The 18,904-nt window shown below is 47.6% G+C and overlaps 1 protein-coding gene across 1 annotated transcript in view; it reads left to right on the top strand.

Moving 5' to 3' along the window:
- Positions 1 to 1,496: 1,496 nt before the first annotated feature.
- The window catches only part of SCMH1 (sex comb on midleg homolog 1 (Drosophila)), a 51,921-nt gene continuing 34,513 nt past the window's right edge, over positions 1,497 to 18,904 (top strand). The window contains exons 1-6 of the mRNA XM_010004698.1: positions 1,497 to 1,521; positions 4,136 to 4,204; positions 9,877 to 9,947; positions 10,722 to 10,956; positions 13,878 to 13,966; positions 14,927 to 15,170. Of these exons, the coding sequence (XP_010003000.1) occupies positions 1,497 to 1,521; positions 4,136 to 4,204; positions 9,877 to 9,947; positions 10,722 to 10,956; positions 13,878 to 13,966; positions 14,927 to 15,170 (733 nt within the window). The remainder of the gene's footprint in view (positions 1,522 to 4,135; positions 4,205 to 9,876; positions 9,948 to 10,721; positions 10,957 to 13,877; positions 13,967 to 14,926; positions 15,171 to 18,904) is intronic.

The following is an 18,904-nucleotide window of genomic DNA, read 5'->3' as shown; positions in this document are numbered from 1 at the left end:
GCCAAGCAGACAGCAGAGTGCAGAGCCAAAGGTAGTGAATATTTGTCTGGTGCCTTCATGTAACACCTTTCACCCTGGATTTTATGGCTGGGGGACTGTTCCTACCATGACTGCTAGCTTGTAATAAAAATGACTGAAGAAAATTATGAAAAGAAGCATTAAAATGTATAAATAAGCTTTCACATGCAGATTGCCTTCTGCTATTGAAAGGAAAATAAACTTTACTCCTTTCACAAGTATGCACAAACACACACACTATTTATGAGAGGCAGTAAGGGACTGCTGTGTGCCTTTTGATTTGGATTAAAAAACAACTAGTGTGTTGTTTTTTTTCTTTTAGTATGTAATATACCTTTAATGTTTTCCTTCTCAGAGTATTGCTCCATGTGGCAGGCACAGCACACAAAGGATGTAGTTTGTAGCACTTTTATACAAAATCGAACTCTTAATTTGTCTTAGAAAAAGCCTGGTTTTCAAAGTAAAAACTTCTTGCCAATTTGGGTCTGTAAATAACTCTTTAAGCAAAAACTCAGCATTGCATCCTGCAATGACTGCCCAGCGAATGCCCAGCCTGACTGCCCAATTGTGAGCAAAATGGGGTTATAGTGACACAATTCATCTTTCATTAGTAAGCGTAATGTCAAAACATGCTTTTACTAGCTTTCCTAAGGGCTTTTTTTGCAGCTCAGACACTCATTTAGATATTTTCTGTCAGGACCTGGCAAGGCTCAGAGCACACAGGAGGCACTGCCCTGCGAGAGCGGCTGTGCGGGAGCGCTGATGTCTGTCCACGTGTCCAACACATCTCCCAGGAGCTCTGATTTTCAGTAACATTTGCTTATAAGAAGTATGCAAATACTTTTTCTTTTGGGGGGCAGTCCAGCAATTTTCCTCCAGCCAGGAAAAAAAAAAATGGGCAGCACAACTTGGACATTTGTTGAAGTACTAATAGCAAAAATATTTCCTGGGTCATCGTCCAGTTTCTCATCCTTATTACCCAGAACTGCTGTGAGCAATTTGAATTGCAAGTGGTGAGCTGGGGATTGTGGTGTTGCTTTGCCAGAGTTAATGTTATGTTTCCATGTGTTTTCTTTCATAAATTTCAGCTCTGCCTGCCTTTGTCAGTGAGCAAGAACAACCCCCCCTTCCACACACACTCTTGGGACTTGCAGTAGAGTTAGCACGGAGATGGGCATATGTTCCTCTCGCTTATTTATGCCCCTTGTGCTGCCATGAATTCAAAGTCCACATAATAGAGGAAGATTTGTAGTTTCATGAGGGTTGAAATGAATTGTCTGTGTTTAGTAGAAGATGTTCTGTGCAACCTGGGGTGAAAGAGCATTTATTTTCTCCCTGCTGTGTGATTAGTTAATGTTGCAGATGACTGTGTGCTCCGAAATGGGGGAATTTTCTCATGTCTGTTTCTTTTGTCCTAGACATCTTCAGTTATCTAAAAGCAAGCCAGTCCCAGGATAAAGACAGCAGCAGGTGATATAATGCGGAAACCAGGCCCTCAAAAAGGTGAGCAGTGATATTTGGCACAGCCAAAGGCCAGTAGTGGAGCTGGTGCAGGCTGAAGGACCAAGCACAGCAGAGGGAGGCCAGTGATGGGGTGGGAGAGCAGAGAATACGCTGCTGCACGCTCCAAAGGGAGTCGTTTGTTTCTCTGGCAGCGTGCAGAGAAGACTGCACAATCCACCCCCCGGATGGGCAGAGGAGGAGTCCCTTGCTGGGTGCACCCCTGCAGCTTGTGGGGCACAGTGTCAGACGGCGAGGGTGCTGAGCGGAGCCAGTGGCACTCGCCATCTGCCAGTGCTCCCAGCGTGAGGCAAAGTGCTTCTCTGCTGGCATGAGCCTCCCCCTTCTAATGAGGTGTGAAACTGAAGACCAGCCTACCTTGTGGAGATGAAATCTGTTACGGGCACTTACCTCTTGCGACCTGAGTCTCTTGTCCCCGTTACACGCAGCAGCAGCTGCAGTGCTCAGGGTGACCACACACACGATCCCCGTGTCCTGCCTGCCCAGCAAGAAGGGTGAAGTCAAGCAGGCTACCTGCAGCTGAGCTGCTCCCACTTCTTGTGCTTAGCAAAAATAGTGATTTCCTTCAGTGTTGTGCCATGCATGTGCTTCTGAGTGGAGTGATCTCATCACGTGCGCTTTGAGGATGGGGGAAGGGAGAGGCAAAGAGGATGGAGCATCCTCTGCAGTTCTTTGTTCACATCTGCTATGTGCTCACAAGGTTTATTGCAGGAGATTTCTATGCTCAATTTCTCTCCCCCCTTGATTTCTTTTAAACTTCTCTTTTGCTTCTCTGGTGGTTCATCTTACAGAAGCATTATCCTCTTCCTAACAATGCTTGTCCTTTAATGAAGTGAAAATAAATGAAGGAAATCAGGGAATGGGGAGAGCCTGCTGTGAGACAGCTGGAAGGCTTGGTAATAAAAGAGGCAGGTTGATTAGTCAGCAGTGTGGCCACGGGCTGGATGAATTTAGCCTCCTCACACACAGCTTGTCCTCCTGCCTCGTGGAGTGGGTGACCCGTGCTGTGAGGGCCAGGCCATAGGTTGCAGAAGCAACATCTGCATCATGCACACATGGGTTTCTGTCCTACTTACCTGCTTTTTTATAGTGCATTGAACTTTTTCTTTATTTGCCCGCAGAAATTCCTGTGTTTCATTCCCTCTCTGCTGCTTTTGCAGCCTCCTTAATGAGCATTGCATCTTAGAGGTTAAGAATAAAATGTAACTTCACCTGCAGAGCATGGCAAGAGGCTACTTTGAGTGCACAGATGCTGTTAGAGAGCTGTCCTCCAACACTAAGAGGAGCATTACCCATCCTGGGGGTCTTTTTCGCTTCTTGCTTAAATAGTTTTTTCCTTTATTCTTGCTTTCTTAAAGAGGTAGCAGAACACTATCCTTCATGGGAATACATTCATAGGAAGGGTGTCTTTCCATCCTTTTTATTAATTTGTGTCTCTTCAAGGAGGTAGTGATGCTGTGGCCACACTCCCTACGTCCCTCATGTTCATTTAAGGGATAAAACCTACAGGCCATCTCCTGTCTGTTTTACTGAGAAGAACACGTCAAGAAGATAAGATTGCAAAACTAATGGTCCAAGACATCCTAAGGCCCACCAGGCCACTTCAGCAGCCACTTGTGGCCTGCCTCTTTCGGTTACTTGTCAGATTTCAAAACTTTTTTCTTCCTTTCACAGGGAACTGCTTTTCACTGGGGTGTGTTTTGTAGAGAACTACCATATTGTTGTTTGTAGTAGCCCTTAAAATGCTTTGTAAAATAAATGAGCTGGCCTGCAGCAGTGCTCCCAGGTCGTGTCAGACAGGCAGCAGCTGATGGAGGAGCTTTCTCAGGGTGAGAATCCCTCCACTGGGCTGGAGGCAGGGATTGCCATCCTCTGCTTCTTGCTTTATCACTTTTCAGAGCTGTCTTGGGAACTCCAGGTTTTTTACAACTCCTAAGGCCCAAGAGCTGGCTTGAGCAAAGGCAACTCAGATGAGATGGTGCTACCTTTGCTGTAGTGTGTCCAGAGAGCTGGGGCTACCTTTGCTGTGCTCTGCTACGAGCTGCACAGGACATGGTGGGAAAGCTGCTGGTGTGTGTGGAAAGGACAATTGGGCAGACTTTGGAAGAAGTCCTCTCCTTATCCCTGGAGATGGCTGAGGCTCTGTATAAGTTTACCTGCAATCATCTGGAGTTCATAAAGAAGGAGCAATTCAGGCTCCATTCCTTGGTGTACAAGATCTACATGAGCCATTTTTAGTGTCTTTCACACTTATTCCTCCCAAGCCTTGTCATATAGTTAAAATGATGAAGCTCCAGCAGTTTGCAGCTTTTTACTTTCTTGCTTGCCATTGTAGGAGAGCACTAGTTGGTGAAGACTGGGCAGAGCCTAAGATGCAGGTGCAGATACCTCATGTCAGGTCTTTCCTAGAGCTGTGTGGAGGAAAGGAGCTCACCCCATAGATTTAGACAAATTGTCCATGTTACCTGGGGTCATGACAGGGAGGTCACTCCTCTCTTCTGAAGTGCCTGTAAAGCAGGTGACATAAACAGGTGATGCTGAAGGGTGCAGTAGCTGGCTTCTTTCACTAATACAAATGCTTTATTTCTTGTCTCAGCCATAGACTGGAAAGATGGTAAAAAGCAGAAGTACGGCCGCCCGTCAGAGTCACCCTCCCAGTACCAAGGTAAGAGATCTCCCTTTTCCTCTTCCCTTCTCTCTCCTTCTGTGGTTTTTCTTTTTCCCCCTAAAAGCTTTTTGAGTCATTTGGGTGTGGGAAACTGCAGCATGCCAAATTAATTCACAGATAAAAACTGCATTTGGACAGTGCTTGTACGTTTATTTCTGACCGCAGTCAAAGATGGCTGAGACACTGGGGTGAGAACACTACTGGGGCGGCTCGTTTTTAAATCAGGCAGGATCAAGCAGGAGGACCCTCTGGCTCCTCCACGAGCTCCTCTCCTCATGGACAGCAGCAGCAAGCCCAGTCCCTGCTGCTGTAGGAGAGACATGGTGTGATCAGCACTCCCCCACGGGCAGGAATGTGGCTCTTCCCCAGCAGAGGCAGTGCCAGCTGGGCAGGGAGCAGGGCAGGAGTTGGTCCATTCTTGCTCCTGCTGGGGGTGAGGCAGGGCAGGCTGGACCCTATGCACGGTGCCTGCAGATTGAGTTCATAAAACTGGCAGCTCCTGCTATCTCTGGGGGGGGATATGCAGGCAACTTCCAACTTTAGGAAGTTTGTGAAGGCTTGTATAATTTAGTAAAAGATTTTAGGTTCCAGATTTTACTTACAGAGTATAAAGATGCCATATTCATATGTCCTTATATTCTCCATGTTCTTACATTAAGAAAGTGGTGAGGCCACACCTTGAGTACTGGGTGCAGTTCTGGGCTCCTCACTACAGGAAGGATGTTGAGGTGCTGGAACGTGTGCAGAGGAGCTACCAAGCTGGTGAAAGGTTTGGAGAATAAGCCCTATGAGGAGAGGCTGAGGCAACTGGCATTGTTTAGTTTGAAGAAGAGGAGGCTGAGGGGAGACCTTATTGCTCTCTGCAACTGTCTGAGAGGAGGTTGTAGAGAGGTGGGAGTTGGGCTCTTCTCCCAGGTGAGTAATGACAGGACGAGAGGAAATGGCCTGAAGCTGCACCAGGGGAGGGTTAGACTGGAGATTAGGAAGAATTTCTTTACCCAAAGAGTGGCAGGACAGTGGAACAGTCTGCCCAGGGAGGTGGTGGAGTCACCATCCCTGGAAATGTGTGCTTAGATATAGTGCTTAGGGACATGATTTAAGCACTAAACAGGTAGATTAGGTTATGGTAGGGGATTTAGGTTATGATTGGACTTGATGATCTTCAAGGTCCCTTCCAACCAGGATGATTCCATTCTGTTCTAAGCACACTAACCACAGCACTTCACTGCATCCCAGGGCTCACTGGCCTGGGCAGGAAGCACAGCAGATGTGCTGAAAACACGTCTGCTTGGCTAGCGTGCGGGGCAGCAGCAGGGACTGGGGATCACCTCATGCAAGAAACCCAGCAGCTCATCACTGCCTGAAGCTCGGGTACACAGTGAGAGGGTGGAACTGCAGCATGGAGTACCCAGAAGTACAGGCTGAAAGGATTTCTTCTCAAAGCTAACTGGGAGACCTATGAGAAGAGGTGTTCAACAGTGTTGTGGTGTTTGAAACCTCTTAGTTTTGGCTCTCAGCTTCTCATGTTTCTTCTGAGCAAGTCAGTGATTAAGCGCGATCGTGTTATCTGTTGTAGCTGTTACCAGTGGAGAATGTGCAGCTGAGTGAAATGCTTGCAAATTCTAGTGGGTAGGATGTGCAGGAGCTCTGCTGTCATGGTGGGAGAGCTGACCCTTGAGAGGCTGTGCCCAGTCGCCTTTGGATCTGCGAGCAGAGATGATACTTTGCTAATTTTCATACCCAGTTGGCTCAGACTGTGCTGCTTTCATGTCCTGCCTTGATGCTCGTTAGCAGACACACATATGGGCTGCAGACTTTAATGGGATGCCTTGATCTGGGTAAGACACATTCTCCTTCACAGATGTGACCTGAAATGCACATGTATTGTTTCAGTTGGATTGATGACCCCTCGGGAGCTGAAATGCTAATGGAGCCCAAACCAGACTTGGGTTAAAGATATAAACAGAAACTCTGTCTTCATTTAAATTCTGGGCAAAAGATCAACATTAAATGCAACATGATGAGAATCCAAACACAAGGGTGCACAGTTGCATTGTTCACAACTACTGTAGTTTTAACCCCTTGGGTGTGTGGAGTGTTTTGTTTGTAGTAAATATTTTTGAAGGTTAAGACATCAGAGCTCAAATCTGACACTTGCCTGCAAGTAATCTCCCTTTGGCACAAACACAAGGTAAATAGCTTTCTGAGAGCAAGCAAAAGGGATAGACAGTCACCCATAGTAGGGATTTTCACAGCCAAGTTACCAGAAGCCATATAGGTTTACAATCCTTGGCTTTTGTTTAGCTCACAGATGTAATTACAGAAACATGGTGTTCCTCATTAAGTGTCTGTTCATTTCTTCCTTTAAAGAAGATCATGTAGGTTAAATGGAGGAGCAGGGTCTGTTCGAGTGGTGATCCTTCCAGTCTGTGGGAGCATAGTGTGGTCTGCAAGGGAGGGGGCAGGATGAAAGAGAAGGCAGAGACCGAGCAAAACAGAGGGTGATTTTAGGGCTGGTAGGATATTTTGCATATTGTATTGGAAGCTGGAGGCAGCAGCAGAGTGAGTGTCCCCCCCCTTGCTTTTTGGGGTGAGAGAGGATTTCAGCCTGACAGTCAGGCTTTTTTCCTGCTTCATCAGCAGCAAAAGGGACACTTCAGGACTGGCTGAAGTGCTGGTCTATTCTGAAGCAAAGTGATTCACTGGAAATTGGAAAAAAGCCACCAGGGTTTTTTGAAAAACACTCAGAAAACATTTGCCAGTGTTACCTGCCCAGGCTAGATAAGAAACAATCATCTGGCAGACTAAAACATCCAGTCCCTCTACAGTAAGACATCAGATTTATTGATGTGAAAAAGAACACTGAGCAATAAAAAATACAAGGTAGTCAGTCTGTGCTAACAGGAAAGCCAAGGACTATATTGTTCGGTGTTTCCCTCTGGCCATATAACCTCAGGACCCAGCGAGCCTGTAAAATGGCATCAGCAGCTTTGGTGTCCTGGCTGGCAGCACACCTGGCATGGAGGCTGCAGAGCTTATGTGTTTGGAGCTGAGCATTGGAAGAGTGGGGATCAGTGTAGCAAGGAGGATTTGGGTATGATCCAGAGGAGCTAAGGTTGAGAAGGCCAAGTATGATGTATCCATCTTCAACCATACATTCTCTTTTTCAGGTGGAGAGCTCAGGGCTTGTTACCTGTTCTCCAGTTAAAAAAGCCTTCTGGCCTTTTCTATGTTATTGGCAGCAGTCCCTGTGTTGTAAAAAAATAGAACCAAGAAACCCAACCCAAACTTTGCATTATGCCATTTTCTTCTGATTTTTCCTGCAGTTTTTAGGTTGAGGCTGATTATGTTTGGTTAAGCATCCTGCTTGAAAAGCATTGTGTTGTGAGCTAAATACTGTTCCTGAATTAATGTAAACCCATTCCCTGTGTTCTCTGCTGGGCTTCCTCTAGTGCGAAGGCAGGGGTGGCAGCCTCCAGTTTCAATACCCAGTTTCTGTCCTGGTTTGAGTGTCATAGTGAAAAAGAATGTACTCTCTTTAATTTAGTCCTTGTGATGCCATCTGTGTGTAAAGAAATGGCTGACAATGAAGAGAGAAGGAAGGCTTAACTCAGCTGTATCAGCTCTGTCTTTTCCTTGAGTTTAGAAAAGTCTTTCTGCTGCTTCCCTGTTTCTTTGCAAAATAAGTCACCAGACCTGTGACTTGCAAGTAGCTGCAGTTCTAGTGTTGTGTGTGTGTGTCTTCATATAGTGGTTGGGCCCAGCAGGCTTTAGAATTAATCTCAAATAAGTTCCATGTCCAAACACTATTTTAAGAGGCATGCAGCTGTCTCAGAAATTTACTGCTCCTGCTGGGATTGTGCAGCGTTGATCTCGACTGCGGCGTGAGCTGCTGTAGGGAGCAGAGCAGCCTCGCATGGGGCAGAGCGAGTGAAAAGTGCAAGGATTAAAACCATGACTACTTTTAATAGCAAGGGATTGAAACCAGCTGAGGGGAGGGGAGGTTTCTTTTTTAAACTAAAATTGTCAAGCGCAGCTGATGCTTTTCAAGATGCTTGCTCAGGCCCTGGGGCTGCGGTTTGCACTTCTCACCCCAGCACTGTCAGCGTGTGCATCCTCTGTGCTCCATGGACAAGGCCTCTGAAGTTACACCCCGGTCTGAGATGAGCCCAGATCAGCAACTTGAGTTCAGGGGTGGGAGGCAGCAAGGCATTTCCATGCCAGGAGGGCCTGAGTTTACTTTGGCTGAGTGTTTATTACTCAATTCATACAAAGAGTTTCATTGATGTAACTGAATGTAAAATCATATCTTCAATTAAAGCAAAAGAACTGGGTTTTTGTGAGAGCATCATTGCAGTGAATCATTGAATTTCTTCATTCATCTAACTCTGATACTGTTGGCCTAAAAGAAAATGCATGCCAGTGGGTGGAAAGTGTACTCTGAGGAATGGAGAGCTGCTGTCAGTCTGTAAACAGAAATACTAGAGTATTAGCTAGAGTAGCAACAAAACTGTATTTCTTTCTGTTCATTTCCACTGTTTAACAGCGTGCGAGTCATCTGCATGAGAGGTGGCAAGAAAGCAGCATTTCTTTTATTTATTTGTAGGTAGTAGATTAGTGAGCCCTTAAGGCTTCTCTGTGCAGGTGTGGCAGAACTGAAGTAACTGTGTGTGTGCTGACCTTAATACCTGAATATGCAGAGGTGTGATGTGTGCTTCAGTAGCTAAAATGGCTCTTAACACAGCTATTGTTTTGAAAACAGACTGATTAAAAACTTGATGTGAATAGGGGAAGTGGTAACTGGCTCTTTAATCCTGCTGCCACCAATGCTCTTGAAATGACTTGAAAACTGCAGTCCCCTGGGAGCCATTCAGATGAATACAAGCTAATTTCATGCTGGAAGGATCCTATCCCAGCTGCTCAGTTTAAATGGCAAAAGCCATGATTTGCTTGGATCACAGGAGCTTTTAATTCTTCATTTAATAACGGGTTTGCCTGGATGGCTTATTGCTTTTACCCTTCTTGCAGTACATAGTGCAGGCAAGGATAAAATGTGCTTCTCCCAGCAGCAGCAGTCGGTGGAACAGGCTTTGATGTTGGATGTGAGCCACTCTGTTCAGTAAATCCCCACTTAGAGCATCCTGTCCGTGTTGTAGACTTCAAGGAATTAATTGCTGACCTGTCCACTAATTGCTGGGGATGGGCTGATACCTGCTCCAAGGTGCTGGCTCACAGGGCTGCACCACTGGGGGACCCGTGAAGTTTCCTGTTCATTTGGGCTGCTTTTAGCCCTCAGTGACTGTTCTTAATCCCCAGACTGAGCAATGTGTTTAACAAATGATTTTTAAGGGGCAGTTGTCTGGAAGACTCCACAGATTCTCATCTGTGCTGTGTGTGTAGATTGTTATCCTGAGTTTTTGCAGACCCTCCACAGCAGTGTGGAGGCAGCAAGATGCCGTAGGCAGCACCAGGCTTTGTTCTGCCTGTCAGCTGCAGTTGTAAATCTTCTGTGGTCGCAAACATCAGAGGATCTTGATGAAAACATGTTGCCTGTGAGCACCTCCTCTGTGAGAAGCAGAGAACTGCTGGCATTCAGAGTCCAGCCATCTCTTTTTCTGACGTTTTTGCATTTCAGTTCCTATTTGAATCCTTTTCATTTCTCTTCTCAGGTCACTTCACCTGGGAGAAATACCTGAAAGAGACATGTGCCATCCCAGCTCCTGCCCATTGCTTCAAGCAGGTAAGAGGATGCATGAAAACAAGGAAGGGCAAGGGCAATAGGCCCATTGGTGACCAGGGAATTATGTGCCTGGAATAGGCCCCTTTTTTGGCAAGGAAAATGCTTAAGGAAATTGGAAACTTAATAGACATATAAGTTTGCTGAGACAAGGATAAAAAAGATAGATTCAGACACTGCAAATGCTGAAGTGGTGCAGAAGTCTTAACTTTCAGACGTGCACAGTTGGGGGCACAAGAGTGTTTTTCTCTCTGCTGATCACAAAGTCTTGGAGAAAATGTTCTGAATAGGCTGTGATCCAGGCTTTGGTGGATCCTGCCCAGCAAATATTTTTTTGTTAGAATTCACCAGATCTTTGTGAACTGAATAGCACCCCCAGGCACCGGGTACTTGAGCACAGAGGTGACAGCACTGAGCACAGGGGATACAGGACTGAATTGGCATGACACCCCTGGGTCTGGACCGAGGGTAGCAGCCCAGAGGACTATCTGGGTCTTGGGTCAGGTGGGTAATTCTCTTGGGAAGGGGACTAAGAGAAGAGGAAAAGTTGTCTAGGTAATGCAGTACTGAAAAGCAGTGTTCTGGGCCACAGATCTGCCAGGGCTCACCAAGCTTCCTTTGCTGCTCTGTGGCCTCTCTTCCCCTGCTGTGCCTGGAGGACACTCAGTCTTCGCTAGAATCAGTTTTGATGCTCTTAGGACTTGAGCTTTGTGACTGAGGTGGTGCATATGTTGGAGATCCTGGCTCTGACTACGGCTCTTGTTTTTCTCTTTGCAGTCATACACTCCACCTGCAAATGAATTCAAGATCAGTATGAAACTAGAGGCCCAGGATCCCAGGAACATGACCTCCACTTGCATTGCCACAGTGGTGGGTCTGACAGGCGCGCGGCTCCGCCTGCGCCTCGATGGCAGCGACAACAAGAATGACTTCTGGAGGCTGGTGGACTCTGCTGAAATCCAGCCCATAGGAAACTGTGAGAAGAATGGAGGGATGCTGCAGCCTCCCCTGGGTGAGCTAAAGTTCAGCTGTCCAGCAAGTGCCTACATTATCTGTTGTTAAAACCCTAGGTTTTACTATATTTCTGTGCTTGGTACAGAGACCCATGGGCTGCTCCTGCCCACCGCTGTGATGTAGACCAGCCCTGTTAGCTTGGGCTGTTAAACAGGTGTATCCCACAACAAATCTGTATTTCCATGTGGACATTGTGGCATGGATAGGGAGATGCTTTAGAGTGTAGATGAAAGAGCTCTTTGCACCCAGGTGAGCTGCTTGCTCTGCTGCTGTAGCTCGGGATTATTAGGATGTGGTGCCCATGCTCTTCTGCCTTCTGAATCTGCCTCTGTACCTCAAAGGAAAACAGAAAAGAATGCCAGAGCCACTCTGTTTCCCACAAGTCACATGAACAAAGAAGGGGGTCCCTGCAGTCCTGGTGACCCAGGACTGTGGGCAGTAGCACTGAAGGCAGAGCTGGTGTGATGGCCTTTCCCAGATGATTGTCTGTACAAGGACAGAGAAAATGCAGGTTCTGTTTTTCTGAGTCACCACAGTCGCACAGGCAGTGCTGGCACATGGCTCTAGCCATGGCTTGATCTCTGGGTGCTGCCCATTGCTTCAGGCTTCTGATCCTGCTCACAAGCGCTGTCATCTCAAAGGTGTGCTTGGCATGCAGTGGCTGCCACCTGGCAGGGCTTTCCTCTATGCTCCCAGTGGAGCTGAGCGCAGTACTGGTGTCTGGATGGAGGTACTTTATTGGGGATCTGTAAATCTAGATGTAGAGAATAACCATGAGAGCAATTAGGGCAGAGGCTTCTGCTGTATCATTACTAATCCTTACACTGTGATTTCAAAAACATTTACATTTTCATTCTTGCTAAGTGTATTCATGCCCTAGTGTCTTTGGGGCAATAGCAGGTTAGCTGGAGACCATCTGATGGGGAAACAATGTCTGGAAAAGTTGCCAGTGATTTGAGTCCTGTCTCACCTGAAGAGAAGCTCGTGATATTTATCTGTTTGTTTATCTAATATTACTTATTGGCTACAGCTTTATAAAAATAACCTGGGCAGTTGAGCACTTCAATGTTGTCTTCAGATAAACACACACATTTTATTTTAAAATTTCTTGACACTAATCAATTGGTAAGCTGGTTCTTTCCTGATTAAGTAGTAAGATTAACCTGCTTTTACATTCTACCGCCCATCATTTTCAGAGTGTTGTCATGAATCTCTCAGTTAGCACATCTCCAAAAAATATCAAGCTGATCTATAGTGATGCAAGAAACTTTCAATAGGATGCCTTGAGTTAGGAGTATTTTTATTCATGTTTATTCAGGAATAATAATTCAGCACCATTTTTGAGCTTTGGTGGTAGTACATTCTAAATTGCAGTGGGATACTTGAGACTGACCTTTCTGAAGAAGGAAGAAACATCAGCAGATGCCTGTTTTGGCTCATGACATCACACCCAAGATGTGTATATGCAAAGTCTAATTGTATCCTTTCCCTTAATAATTGCTACAGACAAAATCTGCTGCAGCTATTAATATTAAAGCTGCCATTTGTGTTGTTTCTTTCATGCATGCTGCTGTCCCTGTGGAGACTTCTCTCTGAAATCCTGCAGCCTGCCCAGGAGGTGCAGGTACCTGTCCTTGCTTGCAGAGATGGGTTCCTCCTGTGCCTTGTCTGGGTTTTGCCAGCAGATGGCAGTAACTGTAATCGAGTTGCAGAGCTAAAGTAATTTCTGAAGGTGCCAGAGGAGAGGGTTCATACTCTGGAAGAAGTCTGTGTGCCCAGCTCTGTTCTGCATCACTTGTTTAACCTTGGGACAGATAGAGTGGTTCTCTTTCAGCCAGCATAAAGACAGGTAACAAATAGCTACTTCTGCAGTTGCCCTTTTTGTCTGCAGAGTGCAAGGGCCCAGAAAACACAGTAAGGTTTTTCTGTGCTCCTTGTAGCAATTTATCATTTGTACCCATCTGCTGCTGCTCCCCTTCTTTACATAGAAGCTGTAGGTAAAAGGTGATATTTGCCTCTCTGAGAGCTTTCCTCTCCCATGCCCTACCTGAGGGTTGTGTCTATCACGGTTGGTTTCCAGGCTGCTTTGACGAAGTTGCAGGGCTGGCAGGGTGGCCTGTACTGAGCTGGTTGTGTTCTGGCATTTTGGCCCTGGCAAAGCTTTGCTAAGTTGGTCATCACAGGGTTCTCTCCATCTGGGTCCAGTCCCTGGGTTACCTTCCAAACACTGCAAATACAGAAAGTGCAATGCCCTGTTCAGCTGAGCAGCAGAAATTGCCTGTGCAGGAAGATGCACATTTAGCAAAGATGGAGCTTTTTGATATCTGGAAACTTTTATTTGCTTTTTTCTTCCTGCAAGCCCCTTCCTGTTGTTTCTGTACTTTTTCTTTTTTTTTTTCTGCAGAAGATGTGAAGCCAAAACCTGCCATTCTTTCCTGTAATGATTCATGTGTTTCCCAGCCAAGTCACAGCCTTTTCATGTCTTCAGGTTAGCTTTTCTGCAGCTCCCTGTAGAAGGTGGAGCAGCCCACCCAGAAGCTGAGATTCCCTACTGAGGAAGAAACTTCATGGCCTGAGTGTGCACTTGCTGATTCATGTCTCCCTGTAGCTGGATCATTGAAGCTGCCAGCACTAAAGCTGCACCAAGTGCTCTGCAGTATGGTCAATGTACAGGCTTTTGTTATGATAAGTTTATATTGCAGTCAAACATCCATTTCCAGATGTTTCTTTTCAACAACATAAACTTTTGCATTCTAAGTATCTGGAAGAGGTCAAACCCGACTCTCCAGCATGACAAGGAGGATGATGTGGGATCACAGTGTGTGCCTGCTGCAAAGTTCCCATCAGAGCAGGCATGTGCTGCTGGATCTGGTGGCCCCCAGAGCCTTAAAGTCTCCATCTCTGCTTCCTTCTCTGCAGGCTTTCGGCTGAATGCCTCCTCTTGGCCCATGTTCCTTCTGAAGACTCTGAATGGAGCAGAGATGGCTCCCGTCCGGATTTTTCACAAGGTATTTCACTGTGCTGTTTGTGAGACCATCCTTCTGGCATATCCCCTGTGCTGCAAAGCACCAGAATCACAGCTGGTGTCTCGTGTGAGATGTGCTGATCCCAGAGGAGATGAACATTGCCCAGCTTTGCCACGGTGCTGCTTCTCTGGGACAGATCATACGCTCTGCTGCTGTGTCGTAGAGGGACATGCAGACAGAGGTCTGCTAAGCAAGTGCTTTGGGCTTCAGAGCTCGTTTTTCATTTGGGCTGCAGATGCCACTCAAAGTCAGGAATGCAATATGGGAAAGTCAGCATCTCTCTGAAACTTTTTTAATGTAGCAGAGCTTGCAAGGAGTGCAAATATTGCTGAGGCAACATTGCAAGTATGATTTTGTAGTTTGTATTCTCATACCCTTAGTGAAGTCAGAGAGAGACAGAAGCCAGTCTAGAGTCATGTGCTGTGGTTTGGGGTGGTTGGTGTGGCTTTAGTGTATCTCAAGTACAGAAGGTTAGGAAGATCAAGCCCCAGATAAGGATGGATGGCAGATGTCTCACATGTCTAGCAAAGCTGAAGATGGGGTAAGAATGATGGAGCAAGACTGTCATATCTCAGGTTTTCCTGCCCTGAGATAACAAGGTGCAAGTATCCTACACAGCCTCTTTTCTTTGGAGCTTGATTTTCTGCCCGTGTTGCATGACAGAATTGTCACAGGGTGCACTGTTAATGTAGCACTGTCTGGATTTGGTCCAGCAGCCAGGTGATGGCAGAGCAGTCAGGAGCAGACTCCAGCAGTGACTTAAGTGACATGTGGTTGTGTAGCTAGGCCAGTGTGTGCACAGCTAATTGGGGTTCAAACCCAGCCCGCTAGCTCCCTTCTTCATCTGCTTGTGGAGGTGAGTTTGCTGGTGGAGGGAACAGCCCTAGTCTGGGGAGGCACTGGCAGATCTTCTTGGAGCACATCTTCAACTTCTCCTTGCAGGAACCACCATCTCCATCCCAAAACTTCTTCAAGACAGGTATGAAGCTGGAGGCAGTGGACAGGAAGAACCCTCACTTCATCTGCCCGGCCACCATTGGGGAGGTGAGAGGTTCTGAGGTCCTCATAACATTTGATGGCTGGAGAGGTGCCTTCGATTACTGGTGCCGATATGATTCCCGGGACATCTTTCCCGTAGGCTGGTGCTCGCTGACTGGAGATAATCTGCAGCCCCCTGGAACAAAAGGTAAGGCCCGTGTTGTTGCTTAGCTATCTTTCTCCTCCACTCAGCTCTTGAAGAGCAGCAAAGCAGGCAGAGGCAAGCAGCAAGGTCATCTATCTGGGTGCTCTGTCTGGCTTTCTTACTGTTGCTTCGTGTGTGGTGTAGGTGCAGATGATCATACCCTTAGCAGTGTGACAGCCTGGTGTCAAGGTGCTAAGGGACAGCCATCTGTAAAGATGGGCAGGATGGTGGCTCCCTGAAGGGATAGTAGTGCTCTAAGATGTTGCTGAGGTCTGCTCCTCTTCAGGAATTTTTCTGGGGTCTTTCCTGCGTCTCTGGAACACACATTCCTAGGGCCTTTTTCACAGGGGAACTGGGCTATTTGTGGATATAATAAGGGAGTAACAAGACCTACTGAACTGCAGGACTGTGCCTGTTTGTGCTTCCAACAGTTGTCTTGCTCTGTGCTGGGATCTCTGCTGTGATCATGGAAAAGCAGGCTTGAATCAGGTCATACCTGCCTTGTTCTTTGAGCTGTGATTGTTTAGGAGCTTGGTGCCTTGCAAAGGTCTGAGTTTTGGCTGTTGGGATTTTCAGATGTGTCTCTAGCTTGCTAGCATTGGAGTTGTGTTTGGGACCAGGGGAGCTGTCATTGTCCTCAGGCACATCCCTGTGGCATTTGCTGGCTGGCAAGTCCTGCATGTGCGAAACAGGAAGAAATCTCTGCTGGAGCTGAAGGATTGCTGAGGAGAGACATTTCTCTGATGACTGTTCCTCTTGAAAATCCAGGGTCAGCTTGTGCTAACCCATCAGGCTGGTGCTTTCCTGTCCCATGATGTGACCATTTCTGTCCTCTGCTGCAAGGCAGGTGTTGGGGTGGATCACCTGAGGTCACCTCATACATCTGTTTTCAAACCAGGTTGTGGGCTCCCCTCGGGAGGAGGTGATTTCTGTTACGGCTGGGACCTGAAAGTCTCACTGTTTATCTTGGATTTCTCCATTTGGCCTTGATGTTCCCTGCCTCTCTCTCACTTCCTGCTGTTTGTTTATGTCCTACTTGCTGCCACCCTGCAGGCTCTGCAGAGCTGCTGGGGACCTCCTGGCTGGTGGCTGACCTCTCCAGCAGTGTCCTGGAGTCACAAACTCTTGCTCAGCATCTCCGAGGTGCTTCTCAGGTACTGAATGAGTGGCTAAAGACATGTTGGTGTTGGGTGGGAGTTTTGCTGGCATTAAACTGGGTGTGAAAGGTTTCATGAGGAGGGTGGAAGTCCCCATGGTATGAAGTGCTGGCAGCTCTGTTCCTCTGCAGCCTCCCCATGCCAGGAGCTGAAACTGAGCAAAGAGAGCATCCAGAAATAACACCCCAGCATGGGGGCAACAGGGTGGTAATTTGGAGCCAGCTTGAGAAGCATTTGCTTTTCCCCCGTGGCAGGCAGCAGTGACAGGCCTTCTTTCTCTTATTGACTCTATCAGTAGCAACTCTGCAGTTCCTGCTCATATACAAAAAAAAATTAACCCCAGAAGTCACATCTCCACACTCTCAGGCAGGGGCAGCCCTTGTGCTTAGGCAGATTTCTGCCATGTTTTTCAAGTGCTTGAGCAGGAGTCGGCAGAGGTTGCATGAGCCATGTAGAAATGCTGTGGAGTAGGGATCAGCCTTGTCTTTGTGGTATTTTACTTTCCTCTCTGTGCCTACCTCCTCCCTTTCCTGCCCCAGGCGTTCCAATTTCCACTTCATGCGATTAAACCAGAAGAAGGGAGCCCTGGGAACTTTCCTTGTCTGTTAATACATTCCTCCCTTGTTCCTTTATTTCTCTGCCCTTTTATGGAGGAGGGTTGAGCACAGTCCCCCCAGGACCTGAGAGTGCTGCTTTTGGCAGGGGTGGAGGATGCTTCACCCCAGAGGGATCCCCCTTGCCCTCAGCTTCAGTTAAACTACCCTGTGTGCCAGCCTGGAGCCTGCAGGACCAAGTGGTGGAGTTGGGGAGGTTCCCTTTCCTGGTGGAAATTACCTTTAAATCATGGAGACCCCGTGACATGTGCAGGAGGTCGGTGCTAGTGGTCGTTGTTCCAGGCTCCGTGCACAGACCCAACTGATGCTTTCACCCTGGGTACTGGGAGGGTGAGATCCTTGGGGGAGCTGAGGGGTCCTGCAAAGAGTTAACACTGTGGAGACTGACAGCTTCCTGGGGCTGAGTGAAAAGAGGCCTCCTGAAATGAGCTCATGTTCAAGGGAAGCAGGACTTCAAAGAGGGCAGGCATGTTTATTTAATGCTGGTAACTTAATTCAGCTCTAATCTGTCCCTTCTGCTGGTTGCCAGCAGAGGTGGAGGAGTGTGGGGCTCCTCCCAGGCCCATCTCCTCCTGGGCTCCAGGGCCTCCCACTCCCATCAGTGTTTGCTGAGCTGGGGCAGCTGGGCAGGTTGCTGGCAGAGCTGGGACATGGCCAGCCAAGCCGAGGGGAATTTTCAAGAGGGCGTGTGTGTGTGTGTGTGTGTGTGTGTGTGAAGGGAGGAAAGGGAGGTCAGGCTGTGAGGAGGAGCAGCTCTCTGCATGGCAAGTTGGTAAGGACATGGCTGTCTGTGCAGGCTGGGGTGGAGGTGGGCTCTGCTGTGCTTCTAGGGCAAGGTGAAATGCAGCAGAGCTCACCCTCTGCACCCTTGGCTTCTCCACACCAGCTTGGCAGCAGCTGGGGTAGGCAGGTCCCTGTGATGTCCCAAAGGATGGGGGTTCTGTGGCAGTGTTTCCATCAGCTTCCCACCCATGCCAGCTGGGCATGGCGGAGTTGTCTCAGGGACAGGAATCCCCCACTGCACTCTTCACAGATAGTGCACAGTTTCTTGCATGTCTTTTCATGCCTCTTACACACATCCTCTTTTACCCTTAAGCACTTAGAGGAATGTAAGATGAGAAGGACTTGGTGTTAAACTAGGTGCTGGATGGCAGCTTTGAAGGGCAGACTGTGTCAGTGTAGTTTCTGAAATTACCTTACACAGGAAGGTTATTACTTGTGATTTGTGGGTTTACTACACAGTTTCAGAAATTAGCTTCTTTTGACTGTTTCCAGAAGAACTGTATTTGTACATCCATTCTTACTGCATCAAGTGGTCATCCCAGAGAGATACTGAGAAGTATTAACCTATCACTGTGCATATACAGAAAACAGCTGAATTAAGACTGCACAGGGCATCAAAGCCAAACTTACTGCAGAGGTTTAGGACTTTGCTATTGCCTGGTGGACTCAGAGTCGGGGAAGGGCCACAGAGTGGCTACTGTAAGAAGATGAGAAGCTCCCCCTGCTCCAAACCCAGCCAAGAAGCCATTAGAGGGACAATAGATGAACCTCTGCCATTAACATAGGAAAGAATCAACATAACACCTGAGCAGAGAGGCAATGGGGGGAGAAGAGCTGTGCTGGGGAAGGAGAGCAGTGCTGGTGGTTGGTGAGGAAGGAGGGGAAGAAGGTGCCCAAGCAGAAGTTTCCCTGCAGCCCATGGCGAGATGGCAGCTGTGCCCCTGCACTCATGGAGGAACGTGGTGAAACATTCCCTGAAGGCACCAGGAGGGGTGAACTTGGCCAGTGGACTTGGATTTTGTGGCCAGAGGATTTGCTGCCTGTGGACTCTGCACAGCTTTGGAAGCCCCTGGGCCAGGGAAGTCTCTTCCCAAAACACCCATGACTCTGTGGGCAGCACTGGAGCAGCTCCGGGCCAGGTGGGAAGGACTCATGGAGGAGAGGCTGGTGGAGAACTCTTTCC

The sequence above is a fragment of the Chaetura pelagica genome, unplaced genomic scaffold, assembly GCF_000747805.2.
Source record: "Chaetura pelagica isolate M959 unplaced genomic scaffold, ChaPel_1.0 scaffold639, whole genome shotgun sequence".
NCBI lineage: Eukaryota > Metazoa > Chordata > Aves > Apodiformes > Apodidae > Chaetura > Chaetura pelagica.
The sequence above is the reverse complement of the archived record's forward strand: the minus strand, read 5'-3'. Positions and strand labels throughout refer to the sequence as shown.